The following is a 17800-nucleotide window of genomic DNA, read 5'->3' as shown; positions in this document are numbered from 1 at the left end:
AAAGACGATGAGGGACGGAAGTGTATTCCAGTTTGGCGTCACGGGCAGCCCCCCTCCCCGCCTGCTTTGCTTCCCCAGGTGCCCCTACATAACAGGTTTGAGGCCCTGGATCTTGAAGAAGAGGTAGGTGAGGAGGTGGTGCCAGACCTGCCTGCAAGGTCACTTAGGAAGAGGCAGTTGACTCCACAACTCAAGACTGCCTCCAATAAGAAGGAAAGAAGGGTAATTGCAATAGGAAATTCCCTCCTGAGAGGAAAAGAGGGCCCAATATGCAGGGTTGACCCTCATTAATAGGGAAGTTTGCAGTCCACCTAGTGCCCGGATCAAGGATATCACTAGAGAGCTCCCCAGACTGGTGCACCCGACAGACTACTACCCGCTGCTGGTCTTCCAGACAGATGGGGAGGAAGCTGCTTCCTGTAGTCTGAGGGGAATGAAGAAAGATTTCAAGGCCTTGGGAAGGATGGTGAAGGACTCCGGGGCTCAAGCAATCTTCTCTTCACTCCCTCCATCTTCGAATGACGATGTGGGATGGAACAGGAAAATTCAGACTGTAAATGACTGCCTCCAAGGCTGGTGCTACAGGCAGGGCTTTGGATTTTTTGATAATGGCTGGATTTATAAGACTCCAGTCCGGACAGTGATACGTGGGAAAGGTTTACCTCACAGGGGCAAAAGGAGGCTGGGGCAGGAATTAGCTGGGCTCATTTGGAGAGCTTTAAACTAGGTTCGAAGGGGGATGGGGTTGTAGCTGGGCTTGTCCCAGTGGGGCAGCATGCTAGAACCGATGAGGACCAGGTGGCCTCCTGTACCCCTAGAGAGAAATCGGTGTGCTCAGCATGCTCCCTGAAATGCCAGCACACCAATGCGTGCAGCATGGGGAATAAGCAGGAGGAGTTAGAATCCTGTGTTTGATCAGAAGGTTACGATCTAGTGGCAATTACAGAAACATGGTGGGACAGCTCACATGACTGGAATGTGGTCATGGATGGCTATGCCCTTTTCAGGAAAGACAGGCCAGCCAGGCATGGTGGTGGAGTTGCTCTCTATGTGAGAGAGCAACTACAATATACTAAATTCTGCCCAGGAGCGGCTGAGGAGCAAGTTGAGAGTGTATGGGTCAGGATCAAGGGGCAGGCCGGCAGGGGTGATACTGTTGTAGGTGTCTATTACAGGCCACCAGATCAGGCTGAGGAAGTTGATGAGGCCTTCTATGGGCAGCTGGGAGGGGCCTCACAGTCTCAGGCCCTGGTTGTTGTGAGGGATTTTAACTTCCCTGATGTTTGTTGGAAGGACCATTCAGCCAGCCAACCACAGTCCAGGAGGTTCCTCCAGTGCATTGACCATAACTTTCTCATGCAAATGGTGGAGGAGCCGACTAGGAGAGGAGCACTGCTCAATCTCATCCTCACTAACAAGGAGGGTCTGGTCGAAGCAGTAAAGGTTGAGGGCTGCCTGGGTTGCAATGACCACGAGATGTTGGAGTTCAGCATCTTGTGTGGTAGGACCAGGGCAATAAGTAGAATTGCAACCCTGGACTTTAGCAGGGCTAACTTTGGCCTTTTCAAGCAATTGCTGGGGGAAATCCCATGGGCAAGGCTGCTTGAAGGAAAAGGGGCCCAAGACAGCTGGGTGGCATTCAAGGATTGCCTCTTCCAAGCTCAGGATCAGAGCATCCCCACATGCAGGAAGTTAAGGAAGGGAGCCAGGAGACCTGTGTGGTTAAATAGGGATCTGTTGGGTATGCTCAAGCAGAAGAGGCGAGTTTACAGGTCATGGAAGCACAGAACACAGGTACCAGCAGGGCAGTCAATCACACGATTACAACCCTAACGTAGCATTGAGACAAACTTACGACTATTCAGTAATCCAGAGCTTTTTAAAAAATAATTGGATTTTATCCCCTTCAGCAAATTCTTCTTTCAATTTCCCATGTATTAACAGAGAAAAGTGAAAATACTGACAAAGGAAAAAAAGGGGCTGCAGAACAGGTTAAATATAAGCAGCTTGGTTTTTTAAAACTAAAAATACCACCTTTCTTTCATGTGATTATCCACTTAAATAGCCTTTAGACAACTCTTCCATGACTTCAGCTAAAGCTGGAAACAGTTAACACATTTTTTTAAGATTATATGAATGCTGATTTGAGTCACATCATCGTCCATATGTGACTTAATAGCTGTGTACAATTTGGCCTGCATTCTATTACCATCTAAAATTTTATAGGCAGTTCTCTCCATCACTAAGCTGTAAACAAAGGACAGCATTCACAAGCAACCGGCTGACTAAGAGTGGAGTAGTAGGTGTATTCAGAATTAGTTTTCCATCCCCACCAATTTCAAAACAAGTACTTTGGAGATAAAGCCTGAAGAGCTGCATTAGTGAAAGAAAGCCTGGTGTAAGTCTGAAACATGGTACAAACAAACCGCAGACTTTAAACTACCATGCTTAGAGACAGGACCAGAATACAGTGGCAGTCTCTCAATTTCAGGCCTTCACAGTGAAGGCGTTTCCAAAACGCAAGAAAACCTTCGACGGTAAAATGTCACTGTGAGTGCGATTCTGGTCTTCCAAACCAGACACTGCCACTGCAAACTAAAGCGGGTGAGGCTGACCTCTGCACATCCACTTCCCTGTAAGGGGCTCAGAATCAAGGTCTATGGACGCTTAACCAACACCAACCTGCATGTCCCAAACGTACGTGCTTGGAGTCCCCGAAGGACGGAAAAAATTAGCGGCTATGAGCACAAACATGAAGACGCCGATTCCTGCCGTTCCCCTGGCCTCCCGCAGACCCTGCCCCAGCCCAGCCCTCCTCACCGCCTCCTCAAGAGGGAACCGGGACGCCCCCGGGCTGCCCCACTCGCGACCCGGGCCACGGCTGCACCCGCCCGGCCAGGCCTGCTCCGGCACAGGCCGCCGCCCTCACCCCGCCGTGACTCGGCGCTGCGGCTCCACCGCGGCCCGGCTCTCCCGCCGCAGGGCCCGCGCCCTCGCCCGCCGGCGCGCTGGGCCGCCCCGCTCCCTCACCGCAGGCAGAAGCCCCCGCTCAGCAGCCGGTCCCTCGCGGGTCACCGCCGCGCTCCATCCCCGCTGCCGCCGGCCTCCGCACGAGGTCTCAGATCGCCACGCACAAATCGGCGGCCGCGCCCGCCTCCTTCCGCGTCAGGCCGAGCGGGGCCGCCGCCGACATTTGCCCCTCGACACCCGCCCGCCAGCCCCCACGGCGCTGACGTCGCATGGCCCCGCCCCGGAGGCGGCGCAAGGCACTGTGGGTACGGCCCCTCCGCGCGGAGGAACCCTGGCCCCGGGTTCCGGTACAAGGTGGGGAACGACGTAGTGGAGGGCGGCGTAGGGGAAAGGGACCTGCGGGTCCCGGTGGACAGCAGGATGACCATGAGCCAGCACTGTGCCCTTGTGGCCAGGAAGACCGATGGCATCCTGGGGTGTATTAGAAGGGGGGTGGTTAGTAGGTCCAGAGAGGTTCTCCTCCCCGCCTACTCTGCCCTGGTGAGACCGCATTTGGAATACTGTGTCCGGTTCTGGGCCCCTCAGTTCCAGAAGGACAGGGAACTGCTGGAGAGAGTCCAGCGTAGGGCAATGAAGATGATGAAGGGAGTGGAGCACCTCCCTTATGAAGAAAGGCTGAGGGAGCTGGAGAAGAGGAGACTGAGGGGTGACCTCATTAATGTTTATAAATATATAAAGGGTGAGTGTCACGAGGATGGAGCCAGGCTCTTCTCGGTGATAACCAATGATAGGACAAGGGGTAATGGGTTCAAACTGGGACACAAGAGGTTCCACTTAAATTTGAGAAGAAACTTCACAGTGAGGGTGCCAGAGCACTGGAACAGGCTGCCCAGGGGGGTTGTGGAGTCTCCTTCTCTGGAGACATTCAAAACCCGCCTGGACACCTTCCTGTGTAACCTCATCTGGGTGTTCCTGCTCCGGCTGGGGATTGGACTGGATGATCTTTGAGGTCCGTCCCAATCCCTGACATTTTGGGATTCCGTGAAGGCGTGCGCGCGGCGAACTACAACTCCCGGCAGTCTGTGCGGCGGGCGCCGACTGGCTTCCGGCCGGCTGGGGCTGCCCCGCGCGCGCGGCGGGACGGCGCGGAGCTGCAGAGCGCGGGGCCGCACGGAGCCGCCTCCGGGGCATCCGCCGCCATGCACAGGTACGGGGAGAGGGGCAGCGCCTCCCGCCCGCAACGCCATCCTCGCTGGCGGGGCGGGGGAGAACCGCGTGGTGCCCGGGCTGTGCGCGAGCTCTCGCGGAGGCGTGCGCGGTTTCCCCCTCTGCCCGGGGGTGTGCGTGGGAATCCGGGAGCGCGCACGGGTCCCGGAGAAGCACGCGTGGGTTCTTGAGGGCCCCCAGGTGTTCGGGGCGGGGGTGCGTGCGTGGATCCCCCGAGGTGCCTGGCAGCGGGGACTTGCGCGCCCAAGGCCGGGGCGGGAGGCACAGCGTGCGCGGGGTCCCGCGGCGGGGGGAGCAGGAACCGGCCCCCGGGCATCCCGCCGGCGGCGGCGCCCCCGCTGCGCGCCCAGGGCCTTGCTGCTGGCGCCCAACGGCCGCCCCGCGCCTTCCCGCCGTCCGCCCCTTCCCGCCCCTCTCCGGCGGCTGGTGCCGGGGCCGCGTTCGGATCCCCGGCGCTGCGCGGCCTGCGCCGCCGCAATCGGCTTCTTTCGTCAGCCCCCTGCTCGCCTCGCCGCCCCATCCTCGGGCGGTTGCTGGCGTGAAGCCGCCCGGTCGGGCAAACGCCTCCGCTGTGGCCGCTCCATGTGCGCCAAGCACCCACAGCTTTAGCTGGAGTTACTGCCCTGCGCGGGATGTGGGTTACGTGTGACTGTCAAATGCTGCAGTACAGGGAGCCCCATCCTGTGGTCGGTGTCAGTCTGGGTACCTTAAGATCTGGTGTGTTTTGATGTGTCCTCAGAAAACACCTCCAGGAGATCCCATCCTCCAGCAGCAATGTTTCCACCAGCTTCACCTGGGACTGGGACTCTAGCAAGACCTCGGAGTTTCTCTCTGGCATGGGAGTGTCTGTCCTTAAGAAGGACAAGCTGGGCAATGAAAACACGCCGCAGGACCTGCTGGTGTCATCCTGTCCTCCTCAGAAACGGCAGAAGGTGAAGGAGAAGGAAAGAGACTTTGTCATTGTGCGCCGGCCTCGGCTGCTCCGAGAGCCAGAGTCAGGTACCATCATCCTGGTCCAGGTTTCATTGGCTCTTCAGTAGAGATGGAAAGTGGGCATCACAAGTCATTAGTACTATATTCTTTGCCTTTTTTGCTCTCTCCCAGAAGAATATGACTTCTAAATCTGGTCACTTTCCGGCTTGGGCCGTTAAGTCCTGTTTTATACAAGCCTTTAAGCAGAGGTGGTGTGTCTGGCTCCAGAACTGTGACCCATGTCAGCCATGGTTGTCTCCTGCTGGGCCCTGCCAGCCCGCCTGTGTATGGCTGGGGATTGTGCTGCATGTCCCTGTGTCAGTCCTTGCTGCTGGGGGGTTTTGTGGCACCTTGGTCCAGCATGGCCTTGAGCTGCATCTGTTGTTCTGCCCAGAGGGCCCATTCCAGGAGATGTTCACATACCAAGCAGGGCCAGGCTCTTCACAAAATGTGGCTGCAGCTGCCAGATGAATATAGATTATTGGCACTGCCATCCCCAATATAATCCACCCAGAAATCCCCATGTGAATGGTAACACCTTCTGGAGCCTTTTATCTGCTCTTGAGAAGTTGAGATCACACCACGTCCTTTCAGATCAGATAATTCTTGGGGGGTCATATTTAGCATGCGTGTTTTAAGGAAAAAGCTTGGCATTTGCCAGACATAAGAAGGCAAAGATTGCCGTAACATCTTCAGCCTACAATGAAGAACTGAAAGGGGGATGAGTAGTGGGCTGACAGTGTAGCCTTCAGAGACTAGAGGTGTTTTTAGCAACCAAGCCAAACAAGGCATTTGATCAGCTTTAATTAGAACATGTTTCCTCTTTCCTTAAAGGTGTTTCTTGGGATGCACTTCCAGATGAATTGCTTTTGGCAATCTTTGCTTATTTACCCCTATATGATTTGTTGAAAGTTTCCCAGATTTGCAAGAGATGGCATCATCTTTCGTAAGTATTACTTCTCATCATTTAGCAATAAGAAAACCTTTGCTTCAATAGACTGTTAAATGGTCTGGTTCTCACCTTGTTTATTCCTGTGTAATTCAGTCTGTGCTCTATGTGGGTTAAATGTATGTATAATCAAATGCGGCTCGCATTTTAACATTAGAAAGTTCTATTAAATGGCTTCCCTCCTCTCAGTCTTTAGTGACACTGTGGTTGTACTCATAGTTCTGGCCCTTAATAACTCACTAACAAGTAAAATTCTGTGCCTTAGGTTTGATGAATCTCTGTGGCAGACTCTTGATCTGACTGGTAGAAATCTGCTGCCAGGAGTGATTGGACGGTTGCTGCCTGCAGGTGTTACTGTGTTCCGTTGCCCAAGATCATGTTTGTGGAATCCATTGTTTAAAACGAGCAAGTAAGGCTTTTTCTGTGTGTTCTGGATCCTGAAACTACATCTCAAGTATTCACAGTTTCTCTTGATCTTTGGTTTCAAGGTCTCCACCAGTAGTAGCATTTGTGCTGTCTCTGGAGTGTGGAACAGCTGATCAGTGGTTAGGCGGGTCTTCAAGTAAGAGGAACTGCATTCACCCATGTCAGTTATTTAAAACCAATTTAATGCCATTTTTGAAAATATCAAGAACTATTATCCACTTGCAATTTATATCTCGTAGAACCATGAATTGCCAACATCTCCAGCATTTTAATATGGGAAACTCAACAGAATTCTGTAACTCCAGCAGGATATATTTTCAGCTGTTATGATGAATCTTGAAAATTTCTTGAAGATAGAGGTTCTGCAGTTTTGGCTGGTAGCTTAGCAGTAGGTCCAGTGAGCTTAGTAGTATGTCCAGTGTGCAGCTGAATACAACAGTATAATTTTTTTCTTCAAACTTTGCATTGTTTTAGTGTAGTATTTGTGGTATGGGGAATTTGTGGAGTGTGTTTGAATGCAATTTCAGTAACTTGTCTTTCTCCTTTTTTTAGACCTCTCAAAGTTCAACATATGGATTTGTCAAACTGCACAGTGTCTGTTGCAGATCTCCAGAGTATTCTTTGTCGGTGTGAAAGGCTGCAGAACCTCAGCTTGGAGGGACTAGTGCTTTCTGATGACATCATCAAGTGAGTGTCATGTTTGGGAATATTCAGTAAATACCTCTTGTTTGGTGCTATCATTTTGTGCAAGGCTGGCAAACAAATGCAGTTGAGAGTTTCTTATTGTGGTAGTCTTTTGAAATGGCACCCCACAGAGCTAGCTGGCAGGCTGAGTGAGTGGCCTCTTTCCTCTCTGTCCTCCAAGAGACGAGGAGGAAACACTCCTCTGGAAGAGTGTTTCTTGGTGGCTTTTTTTAATTCCCTGAAGTAGTGGGAGCCTGAGAACTTGCACATCTCTCTAGGATTTATGTGTCCATTGGCTGTTCCCACAGCCAATGTGTACAGCAGATCTACTTTTATTTTCCATTTTCTGTTCTCCAAAGAGAACTTTGTGTTTGGGTTACAGGTTACTTTTTATTTTAAAGGGTCTCAGCAGCCCTCCCATCAGATGCTTGTTTTGCTTCTGTGTGGTTTCTCACTTCTTTGTTGAACACTGAGTGTTTGGAAAATTAGATTCTGTCAAGCAGATGAACTGTTGTTTGGTTAAACTGGCTGAACAGACCCAGCTCTTTCAGTCTCTCCTCATCAGAGGGGTGCTGTATGCCCCTAATCATCTTCATAGCCCACTGCTGGACTCCCTCCAGTAATTCCTTGTCCTTCTTAAACTGGGGAGCCCAGAACTGGACACAGAACTCCAGATGCACCGTCACCAGGGCAGAGTAGAGGGGGAGGACAACCTCCCTCAACCTGCTGGTCACACTTTTGCTAATGCACCCTAGGATACCAATGGCCTTCTTGGCCACAGGGACACATTGTTGACTCACGGTCAACCTGTTGTCCAACATAACTCCCAAGTCCTTCTCTGCAGTGCTGATTTCCAGCAGGTCCACTCCTAACCTGTACTGGTGCCTGGGGTTATTCCTCTCCAGGTGCAGGACCCTGCACTTGCCTTTGTTGAACTTCATCAGGTTCTTCCTTGGCCAGTCCTCCAGCCTGTCCAGGTCTCTCTGGGTGGCAGCACAGCCTTCTGGTGTGTCAGTCCTTCCTCCCAGGTTGGTGTCATCAGCAATCTTGCTAAGGGTGCACTCAGTTTCTTCATCCAGGTCATTGATGAACAGGTTGAACAGGACTGGACCGAGTACTGACCCCTGGGGAACCCCACTAACTACAGGTCTCCAAACAGACTTTGTTCCATTGATCACAACCCTCTGAGCTCTGCCATCCAGCCAGTTCATGATCCATCTCACTGTGCACTCATCCAGCCTGGGGAGGTTGTGAGAGATGGTGTAAAAAGCCATTCTGAAGTCAAGGTAGGCAATATCCACTACTCTTCCATTGTGTATCAGCCAGTCATACCATCACAGAAGGCTATCAGATTGGTCAAACATGATTTCTCTTTGATGAACCCATGCTGACTACTCCTGATACTTCTTTTCCTCCACATGCTTGGAGATGACGTCCAGAATGAGCTATTCCATGACCTTTACACTGACGTGACTAGAGTGACGTTGCCTTTCCTCCAGTCCTCAGGCACCTCTCCTGCTCTCCAAGACCTTTCAAAGACGATGGAGTGTGACTTAGCAATAACATCTGCCAACTCTCTCCACACTCTTTGGTGCATCCCATCAGGGCCCATAGGTTTGTGCATGTCCGGTTTGTGTAAATGATCTCTAACCTGCTTCTCCTCAAGCAAGGGAACCTTTTGCCAGACTTCCTCTTCTATCTCTAGGGTCTGGGATTCCTGAGGGTCAGTTTTAGCAGTAAAGATGGAAGCAAAGAAGGCATTCAGTAACTCTGTCTTCTCTGTATTGTCTGTCACCAGGGCACCCTCCTCATTCAGCAGTGGACCTACATTTTCTCTAACCTTCCTTTCGCTGCTGATGTACTTGAAGAAGCCCTTCTTGTTGTCTTTGACATCCCTGGCGAGGTTTAATTCCAAGTGAAGCCTGGGCTTCATCACTGCATCCCTGCACACTCTAATAGTCTCCTTGTATTCTTTCCAGGTGGTCTGTCCCTTTTTCCACATTCCATAAACATCCTTCTTCCCCCTGAGTTTTGACAGGAGCTCCTTACTCATCCATGCTGGCCTCTTACTCTCTTTACTTGATTTCTTGTTTATAGGAATGCATCAGTCTTGAGCTTGGATGAAGTGATATTTGAATATTAGCCAGCTCTCTCAGACCCCCCTACCTTCTAGAGCCCAAACCCATAGGATTCTTCTAAGCAGAACCCTGAAGAGGCCAAAGTTTGCCCTGCTGAAGTCCATGGTTTTAGTCCTAATTATTGTCATGCTTCCTCCACACAGGATCCTGAATTTCACCATCTCATGGTCACTGCAGCCAAGGCTGCCCCCCATTTTGACATCTCCAACTAATTATTCTTGGTTTGTTAGGACAAGGTCTAGCAGTATGCTTCTCCTCATCGGCTTCACCACCATCTGTGTCAAAAAGTTGTCGCCAATGATCTGTAGGAGCCTCCTGGACTGTGTGTGCTTAGCTGTGTTACCCACCCAGCAGATGCCAGGGTGATTGAAGTCTCCCATGAGAACCAGGGCATGTGATTGTGATGTTACTTCCAGCTGTCTGTAGAAAGCCTCAACAGCTTCCTCCTCCTGATCTGGTGGCCTGTAGTAAACTCCCACAAAAGTGTCCCTCTTGTTAGCTTGTCCCTTCATTTTTACCCATAAAGATTCAACTCACTTGTTGTCCCCCTACCCAGGCAGAGTTCAAGACATTCAAGTTGCTCTCTCACATGAAGTGCAACTCCTCCACCTTGCCTGGCTGGCCTGCCTTTCCTGAAAAGTACATAGCCCTCCATAGCAGCATTCCAATTGTCAACTGTCCCACCACGTCTCCATAATAGCAATGAGGTCGTGGTCCTGTGAACATGCATAGATCTCAAATTCTTGCTATTTATTCCCCATGCTACACGTGTTGGTGTACAGACACTTCAGTTAAGTACTCAAGCATGCGGGTTCCTCATCAGGGGTACAGAAAGATCTGCAGCTGTGCGTACCCTTGAGGTGGTTGGCCCTCTGGTTCTCATCTTTGGAAGCAGCTAAGGAATGTTTGTTGCTACTCTGATTGGTCTGGCATGTTCCCTAGTTGGACATGATTGCGTGAGCATCACCACTTTGGACCCCGCCCCGCAAGCTTATCAATTTAGAGCCTGATTCACCTCACCCCTCTGTGCTTGCAGTCTCATCCCATTGCATGTTTTGTTCTGGAATAACCTCCATCTTGCAGAAGTGTGACTTCAGAAATGGGGTGATTACTTTATCTTTTGTAGAGTTACAGTCACCTCTAATAAGCCATGGTTCTCCTCATCTACTCCACTCTGGTGAGACCCCACCAATACTGCATTCAGCTCTGGGACTCCCAACATAAGAGGCATGTGGACCTGTTGGAGCGTGTCCGGAGGAGGGCTGTGAAAATTATCAGAGGGCTGGAACAGCTCTGCAGTGAGGACAGGCTGAGAGAGTTGGGATTGTTCAGTCTGGAGAAGGGAAGGCTCCAGGGAGACCTTATATCTGCCTTCAAGCACCTAAGGAGGCCATACAAGAAAGCTGGAGAGGGACTTTTTAAAAGGGCATGTAGTGATAGGACAAGGGGTAATGGCTTTAAACTGAAAGAGGGGAGATCTAGATTAGATATGAGGAAGAAATTCTTCATCATGAGGGTGGGGAGGCACTGGCACAGAGAAACGGTGGATGTCCCATCCCTGGAAGTGTTCAAGGTCAGTTTGGATGGGTTTTGAGCAACCTGGTCTAGTGGAAGGTGACTCTGCCCATGGCAGGGCGTTTGGAACTAGATAATTTTTAGGGTCCCTTCCAACCCAAACTATTCTATTATTCTGTGGTATGTGTTTAACGGCATGTAATAGGAGAAGATGAAAATAAATTGTTTCCTTTTAAACTTAGTAGTTTATAAATATGCAAACTTTTCAGGAGTGTCAGGTAAGTATCCCTTTCAAAGTTTTACTGTGATGCAGCAAGTACAGAGCTGAGATCCTTAGCGAATCTTAGGCTGGTCAGTTTGCTAAAGATGCAGTGGGGCCTGTTTAACAAATAATTATGTGCTGGGGTCTTGGCTTTTAATCACACATCCTAGTAATGCAAGCAATGTTCCAACATTTAAATTTTATCAGACCTTTTTTATTTTTCTTCTCTACAGGAGTATTGCTAAGAATCCCAGTTTGATCCGACTGAATCTCTGTGGGTGCTCAGGGTTTTCTGCAGAAGCATTGGAGCTGATGTTGAGCAGCTGTTCTATGTAAGATAAAAATAGTTTTTGCCATTCCTACTTAGTTCCATTTCTGAGAAAAATGATACTTTTTATTTTTTCCATAGACATCTCAATTGTACTTGTCTTTACTATCATTTTTATGAGCCTGTTTGTGTTCCTAGATGTCTAACAGTTGATTGTTAGCTGAACAGTCCGGTAGTTTCTCCCTATCAAGCTATTTTCTTCTTTAATAGGAAAAACGTACTCCAGTAGTTTTTCATGAGTTTCTTTAATCATCCTTAAAGGAAGTCTTGTTAGTGAGTAAATCCCATTTACGTTCCTTTGATTATAATGTAAATTTGATTTTCTTCATGAAAGCAGTATGTGGTCCTCATGAAGTGAAAGTATGGTGGTTTTTTTTGAAACTGAAAAGTGGAATCCCAGAGCTCCTTTTGCAGAGTACAGCATGAATGGCAGAAAACATTGTGCCTTTCCATCCATGATAGAATAGTCCTTCAGTAACCTTCTATTTCATGAAGCACTGTGATTAGATTGACAGCTCAAATAATTAAACCATCTGGCAGGAAGTTGCTGAACTGAGCCTCAGTCAATCTGGGATTTATATCCTGATCTTTCTGCTGACTTCCTGTGAGATGCCGGACAATCTATTTAATCTTTACTTCTGCAAAAGCATGTTTTTAATCAAGTTGCAAGTTAATGGACAGACAAAGCCCTAATCTTTCTCTGCCTCTCATGGGTAGATAACGCTTTCTATTGCTTGGTCTCATTACTTGGATCATGAGCTCTTTAGAGAATGGCAATCTGTACAGTGCACAGTGAACAGCAGATGGCAAACCTGATCCTAGGAATGCTAGTGTCAACTTAACTGTTTGTTTTTTCATTTACGCAGAGATTGCCAGCTAAATACTCTTGTTGTGCTCTTCATTTTGTCTTTGTCCTCTGATTACAACACCTGCACAAAACAGTTTGTCCTAGCCAGGAATGGTGATAGGCTATAGGTAGTCAAGCATATAAAAGAGAGTTAAGGTCACAGAGAGTTAAGGCCAGTGCTTATATGAAACTACGAAGTATTTTATCCTAATTAGGATTAATTGGTCATCTGACCAAGGCTGATAAAGGATCGCCTTTTTTCTGCTCAATGTGAACATCTGTTCAGTAGTAACAGATTCAGGTCATGCACCAGAAGCAAGATGAAAAGACAGTGTCTCCCCTTGGCAGTCCTGAGAGAGAAACATTTCACTTCCTAAGATTTTGTTGAATCATTCCAGTTGGAAGTCACTTTGGAAGTCACTTTAACCCTTTGTTCAGAGTAGCGCCTAAATTCAGGACTGGCCAAGCTGATGAGGATGTTTTCTTGTTGGATCCTGAAAACCTGCAAAGACGGATTCCACAGCCTCGCTGGGCAACATGCTCCAGTCCTTAATTGTAGTGAAATTTTTAGGAATGAATACAGGAAGTTGGTAATAGACATGTTAAAAATTTTTGCCTTAAAAGTATCAACTGTAATAGATAATATTAGGACTCAAACTGTATTTCAGTTATTCTTCCAAACAACACTTTGTTCATTTGTGTGTAGGTTGGAGGAGTTGAACTTGTCCTGGTGTGACTTCACAGCCACCCATGTCAAAGCAGCAGTCAATCATGTTACTTCAAAAGTAATCCAATTAAATTTAAGTGGATACAGACAGAATCTACAAATGGCAGGTAAATAGCAGCATGGCAAGCTTTTATCCCAGTACGGGATAAAGCAGCAGGCCATAAATTTTCTTCTGGTTGTTGTCTTGGTAGATTTCTACATCAATATTATTTGAATTATCCACTTATTAAGTTGCTGGTGCATTTGACTTTTATGATCAGTTCTTTGGACAAAATGGATCTGTTTTGCTGAGGATTAAAAAAGTCCCTGTAATGTATCTTGGTAGGCAGACTGTATACTGTAAGTCTTACATGTGTATCTTTTTAACAAAATTGTGGGGGTCCAGTAGAGAAGATATGAACAAATGTATATGGAAGTGAGTATGCTGTATAAAGCATGTTTGTCTTATTACTGAAAGATGGACTGACTCTATGTGACCTCTTTTCAGACGTTAAAACACTGGTGGAAAGATGTCCTTTCCTCACCCATTTAGATCTAAGGTAAGGAGACTTGTGCAGCTAGTCATAAATCCCTGTGGTTCAGGGGATTGCAAACTCTGTTGCAGTGAAGGAATTACATAGCAGTAATTTATGATTGTGTAGGATTGCACAACCAGAAAACACTTTTTATGCTATGTGGCATGACCTAATCTGGAGCACGTAACTAGCTTGAAGATGTATTTATTACCTTAGTGTAAATATTATGTACATATATATAGGATTTGTTAACTAACAAGTGATTGTAGGCAATAGGTAGAGTGGAATGAAATATTTAGATGCATACAGTTAATGAGCTTAGCATTCTAGAGAGGGTTTAGTTCAGCTCTGATACAAATTTCTTACTTGGTCATAGAACCGTTTAAAAAAAAAAAGTATATTTTGATTTTGACCTAGTCAATTAAAATATTTTGAAATCTCAGTGTGTAAAGTAATTATCTTCTCGTGGCATGAGAAGTTCATATTCATTAAATTTCTCAGTCTGAATTTTGAAAATAACCAAATTTACTGCTGCTTTATACTTAAACCTCTATTTCATATGCTTTCATGTACAGCGACAGTGTGATGTTGAAGCCTAAGTGCTTCCAGTATTTTCATCAACTCATCTTTCTAGAACATCTGTGTCTTAGCCGATGTTATCAGATATCACCTGCTGCATTAGTGTAAGTAATCTTTAAATGGCTTTAGTTCGCTATTCATACAGAGGGTAAGCTAATTTAAGCTTGCTTTATTTTAGGTTTAAAATTGCAAATACTGTTTTGAAAAACTACTGACTGGTATGAGGAATTAGGAAGAAGGAACTGAGATAAAATGACTGTTAGTGTGTACCCTTGAGAATCCAGACTGGAACCAAAGGTATCTGAGATGAGGTTTCCATGATGTCAGTCTGTGCCCATGGAACTTGCTGCTCAGTGTGTGCACCGTGTCTTCCTTCAATAGCGTGATACTGCTGGTGCTCATTGGTGAGAGGTGCAGCTGGAGGTTCCAGTCCTGCCAGTGACCAGGACCGGTATCAATCTTAGGCTTTCAGTTATGCAAGGAAGGTGTAGTCCTTTGAAGAGTTACCAGAGCTGACAGTACTTGCTGACTAGCTAATCTCTTTATATTCCTTTGCTTTTTGTCTGCAGCTGTGTCAGTTATTGGTTGCTACTGAAACACAGCTTAGTTACTTGGTGGGTTTTTCCTGCCTTTTATTAGTATAGCAGCTATCCACCTTAATCCTCTCAGCAAGGATGTCAATCCTAAGTAAATGATCAACACCAAGGTGTTTTGAGAGGAACAGGACTATCAAAATGGGAATCTGAAGAACGTTTTCTGTAGCAGTGTGTGCTGTCATAAGCTTGTGTGTCTCTGCCTTTTGATTTTGTCCATTACTTGCTTACAGATTCACAGTTCACATGATGACTGGGAAAACGTGAAGCAATCACGAACCCAGGGCTGGCTGCTTTCCAAAATGTCCCAGCAAACTGGAGACTGATAGTACATAGGGGCTTGTGTCCTCTGAACGATAGCCTGAAGCTTCATGTGAGGCAGTTCCTTCCACTTGCCATAAATATTTAAGTCCAGGGAAATGGAATGGGAGGAACCAGTTTGTTTTCACTGTGTCTGAGAGAAACAGCAAGAAGCAATTTATTCAGCCAGTTTCCTGAATTACCAGTATGGAGAACTAGTTTCAATTAAATATGTGCTTTTAAGAAGTGGGAAGGGGAATTTAGCTTAAGTAGTTCTCTTCTAAAAAAATAGTAGAAATGCAGTTATGTAGTTTGGTTACAGACTGGAAAAAAAAAGTTCAGGTTAATGATTAGTTTCTTATTTTTCTCCTTCTAGAGAACTTGGTGAAATTCCAACATTAAAGACTCTTCAGGTATTTGGAATAGTGACTGATAGCTCTCTACAGCTTCTCAAGGAAACACTTCCTGACATGAAGATCAATTGTTCACATTTTACAACTATTGCAAGGCCAACTGTTGGCAGTAAAAAGAACCATGAGATTTGGGGCATCAAATGCAGATTGACGCTGACAAATCCTAGTGGCTTATGATCATGTACAATGTTCTGGATGCAATGGACACACTGCGTGTAGTGAAGCTCCTTACAAAACAGAGTGCTGGAGCACCTTTAATCATAGTACTGTTTTTGTAAAAAGCATTCTAACTTCTTAGTGCCTTAATGTAGTTTCATAAATATTTTTACAGTATTTTTTTACTTAAAGTCTTTAGGTGACCTGATCTGATGATCTATGAGCAATTGCAGAATTTTTCTCTAAGTCATTTTTTTTACAGGAGAGCTTTTTTTTAAAAAAAATAAAATTATGAAACAGTCATGGTAATTAAATAGTATCAGCCTCTGGCAACTGTTGCAGGTTCTGATGGGGCATTTGTTGCTCCAAGGTGTTCTTAAAGGTGTTTTTGGTTAACTCTTACCAGCAATGAAACTCCTGAAACGGCTTGTAGGGGTGCTAGATATCTTATTAAGGGTTCTATAAAAATTGTCTTGGTCTGAGTTTACAGAACTCAAAATTAATCATCATATTAAACCTATTCAAATCCTTAATTGAACAAGATGTACAGTAAGATAAGAAGCTACCTGCTGTTTAGGAGAGGAACAGAGGACTGAGTCTGAATTCACCAAACCTGAAAACAGTAAATTGTGGAAGGGATGTCTACATAAAAGCAGATAAGAGACAACTCAGTACTGTACAAGTTAAGATGTGGTATAAAGGACCTACACTGAAGTTTAGCAGGTAACATCTATTTTTAGTATTCTTCATTGTTAGCAAAATACAATCTGAAAACCTCAGTCAGAACAAGGATCTGTAAAAGTAGATGCTGGCTATCAACTGTTTCATGTTGTGGTGCTAGGTTTTCTGATCAGATATTACAGAACCTCTATGTAGCTTCTGTAAGCTTGATAGCAGATAAAACTTCTTAAAAATATTATCTTATTTCCTTTGAAGAGTAATATTTTTAAACTGCAACTGATGAGTTGGCAGAAATACTGCAGGAGGGCTCAAATGCTTCTAGATCTCAGACCAAAAAAAAAAAAACCTGGGACCACAGCATAAGAGCACTGAAAGGAAGAGACACTTTGGTGCTATTGACATCAGTTTCTCTTTTGGAATAGCTTGTTTGTTGTATCATTTCACTTCTTGTACCTATAACACTGACCACTACTGTTTAATGTTGGTTTGGTTTTTTTTTGAAGTCATATGGAAAGCTGAGTAGTTGTCCAAAACAAAACGAAACCAAGCCAAAATAAACCCCAACCAACAATGAAAAAAAAACAAAACCAAGCTAAGGAAAGGGATGGGCAATGACTTTAAATAAAACTTTGATCTGGGCCCTAATGCATAAACCCAGAATGTTCCAGCAGGTGTGTTAGTTGATAAGTCCTAGGGCAAAACTTGCACCCTGCATAGGGCATGAGTGTGCAGCTGTTCCCATGAATGGAGTAAGTGAGCAAGTGGTGAATTTAATCACAGATGTTTTAGGTTACCCTACAGCATTACTGTATAGCTGTTGCCTAGTTATAGTGTTTACCATCACAGTCTGAAGAGTTTGGGAGTAAATCCCTGGTTGTACAGATTACTTACTGTGGAAAGCTGTACGAGTATTAGTTTTATATTGAATTCACTTTTCTATAGTGTAGAAAATACAGCACTATCTCATTAATCTGTTCTAAATTGTTTCATTTTTTATTAAACAGAATGTAAGTAACACTTGAGTTGCTAATGGGCTTTTGCCCCTTAGAAGAGTAAATGGACAACATATCTTATGAAAGATGGAGTGGAGAAGTGATGGGAGGTTTGGGGATACTGGATATTTGATATTCTACTGCTTCACAATTTGCAGCCTTAGGTTTATGTCTTAAATTGCTTCAAGAAAAAAAAAATCTTTGCAGCACTATTGTAAATGCTTCTTCTCCCTTTGCACAATGTAACACAAGACAACTTCTCTTGCATTTAATAAAGATCAAGGAATTGCTATATTGTACAAAGTGACTGTGAATTGGAGAACACTTACTGACTTGGTGCCACTTTTGTGTCATGAGATTTAAAAAAAAAGATAAATTTGTCCAAGCAATGTCTGAACAGTGGTGGTTTAGAGGACAGGGTGTTATACATTTAGCATTTAATAGACTGCTTTGGGATAGTAGTATGGCTTTAGCCATACTTTAGTACCAGGTTCAGTTTTGGAAGGGGCCGAACATTTCTGTTGCA

The 17800-nt window shown here is 46.0% G+C and overlaps 2 protein-coding genes across 3 annotated transcripts in view; one reads left to right on the top strand and one right to left on the bottom strand.

The window, feature by feature from the left end:
- Nucleotides 1-3225, bottom strand: part of LMBRD2 (LMBR1 domain containing 2) — a 38350-nt gene extending 35125 nt beyond the window's left edge. For both annotated transcript variants that reach the window (XR_014186284.1, XM_082075505.1), the window contains exon 1: nucleotides 3031-3225. The gene's annotated coding sequence lies outside the window, so the exon portion shown is untranslated. The remainder of the gene's footprint in view (nucleotides 1-3030) is intronic.
- An 851-nt stretch (nucleotides 3226-4076) lies between these two features.
- SKP2 (S-phase kinase associated protein 2) lies at nucleotides 4077-17564 on the top strand. Its single transcript, XM_082075855.1, has 10 exons — nucleotides 4077-4177; nucleotides 4937-5196; nucleotides 6004-6115; nucleotides 6384-6527; nucleotides 7097-7231; nucleotides 11377-11475; nucleotides 13025-13152; nucleotides 13533-13584; nucleotides 14136-14243; nucleotides 15409-17564. The coding sequence occupies exons 1-10, from the start codon at nucleotides 4170-4172 to the stop codon at nucleotides 15620-15622; spliced, it is 1260 nt and encodes a 419-aa protein (XP_081931981.1). The 5' UTR covers nucleotides 4077-4169; the 3' UTR covers nucleotides 15623-17564.
- The last annotated feature ends 236 nt before the right edge of the window (nucleotides 17565-17800 follow it).

This window comes from Streptopelia decaocto, assembly GCF_964273445.1.
Source record: "Streptopelia decaocto genome assembly, chromosome: Z".
NCBI lineage: Eukaryota > Metazoa > Chordata > Aves > Columbiformes > Columbidae > Streptopelia > Streptopelia decaocto.
Note: the sequence above shows the minus strand (reverse complement) of the source record. Positions and strands in the feature narration are given on the sequence as shown.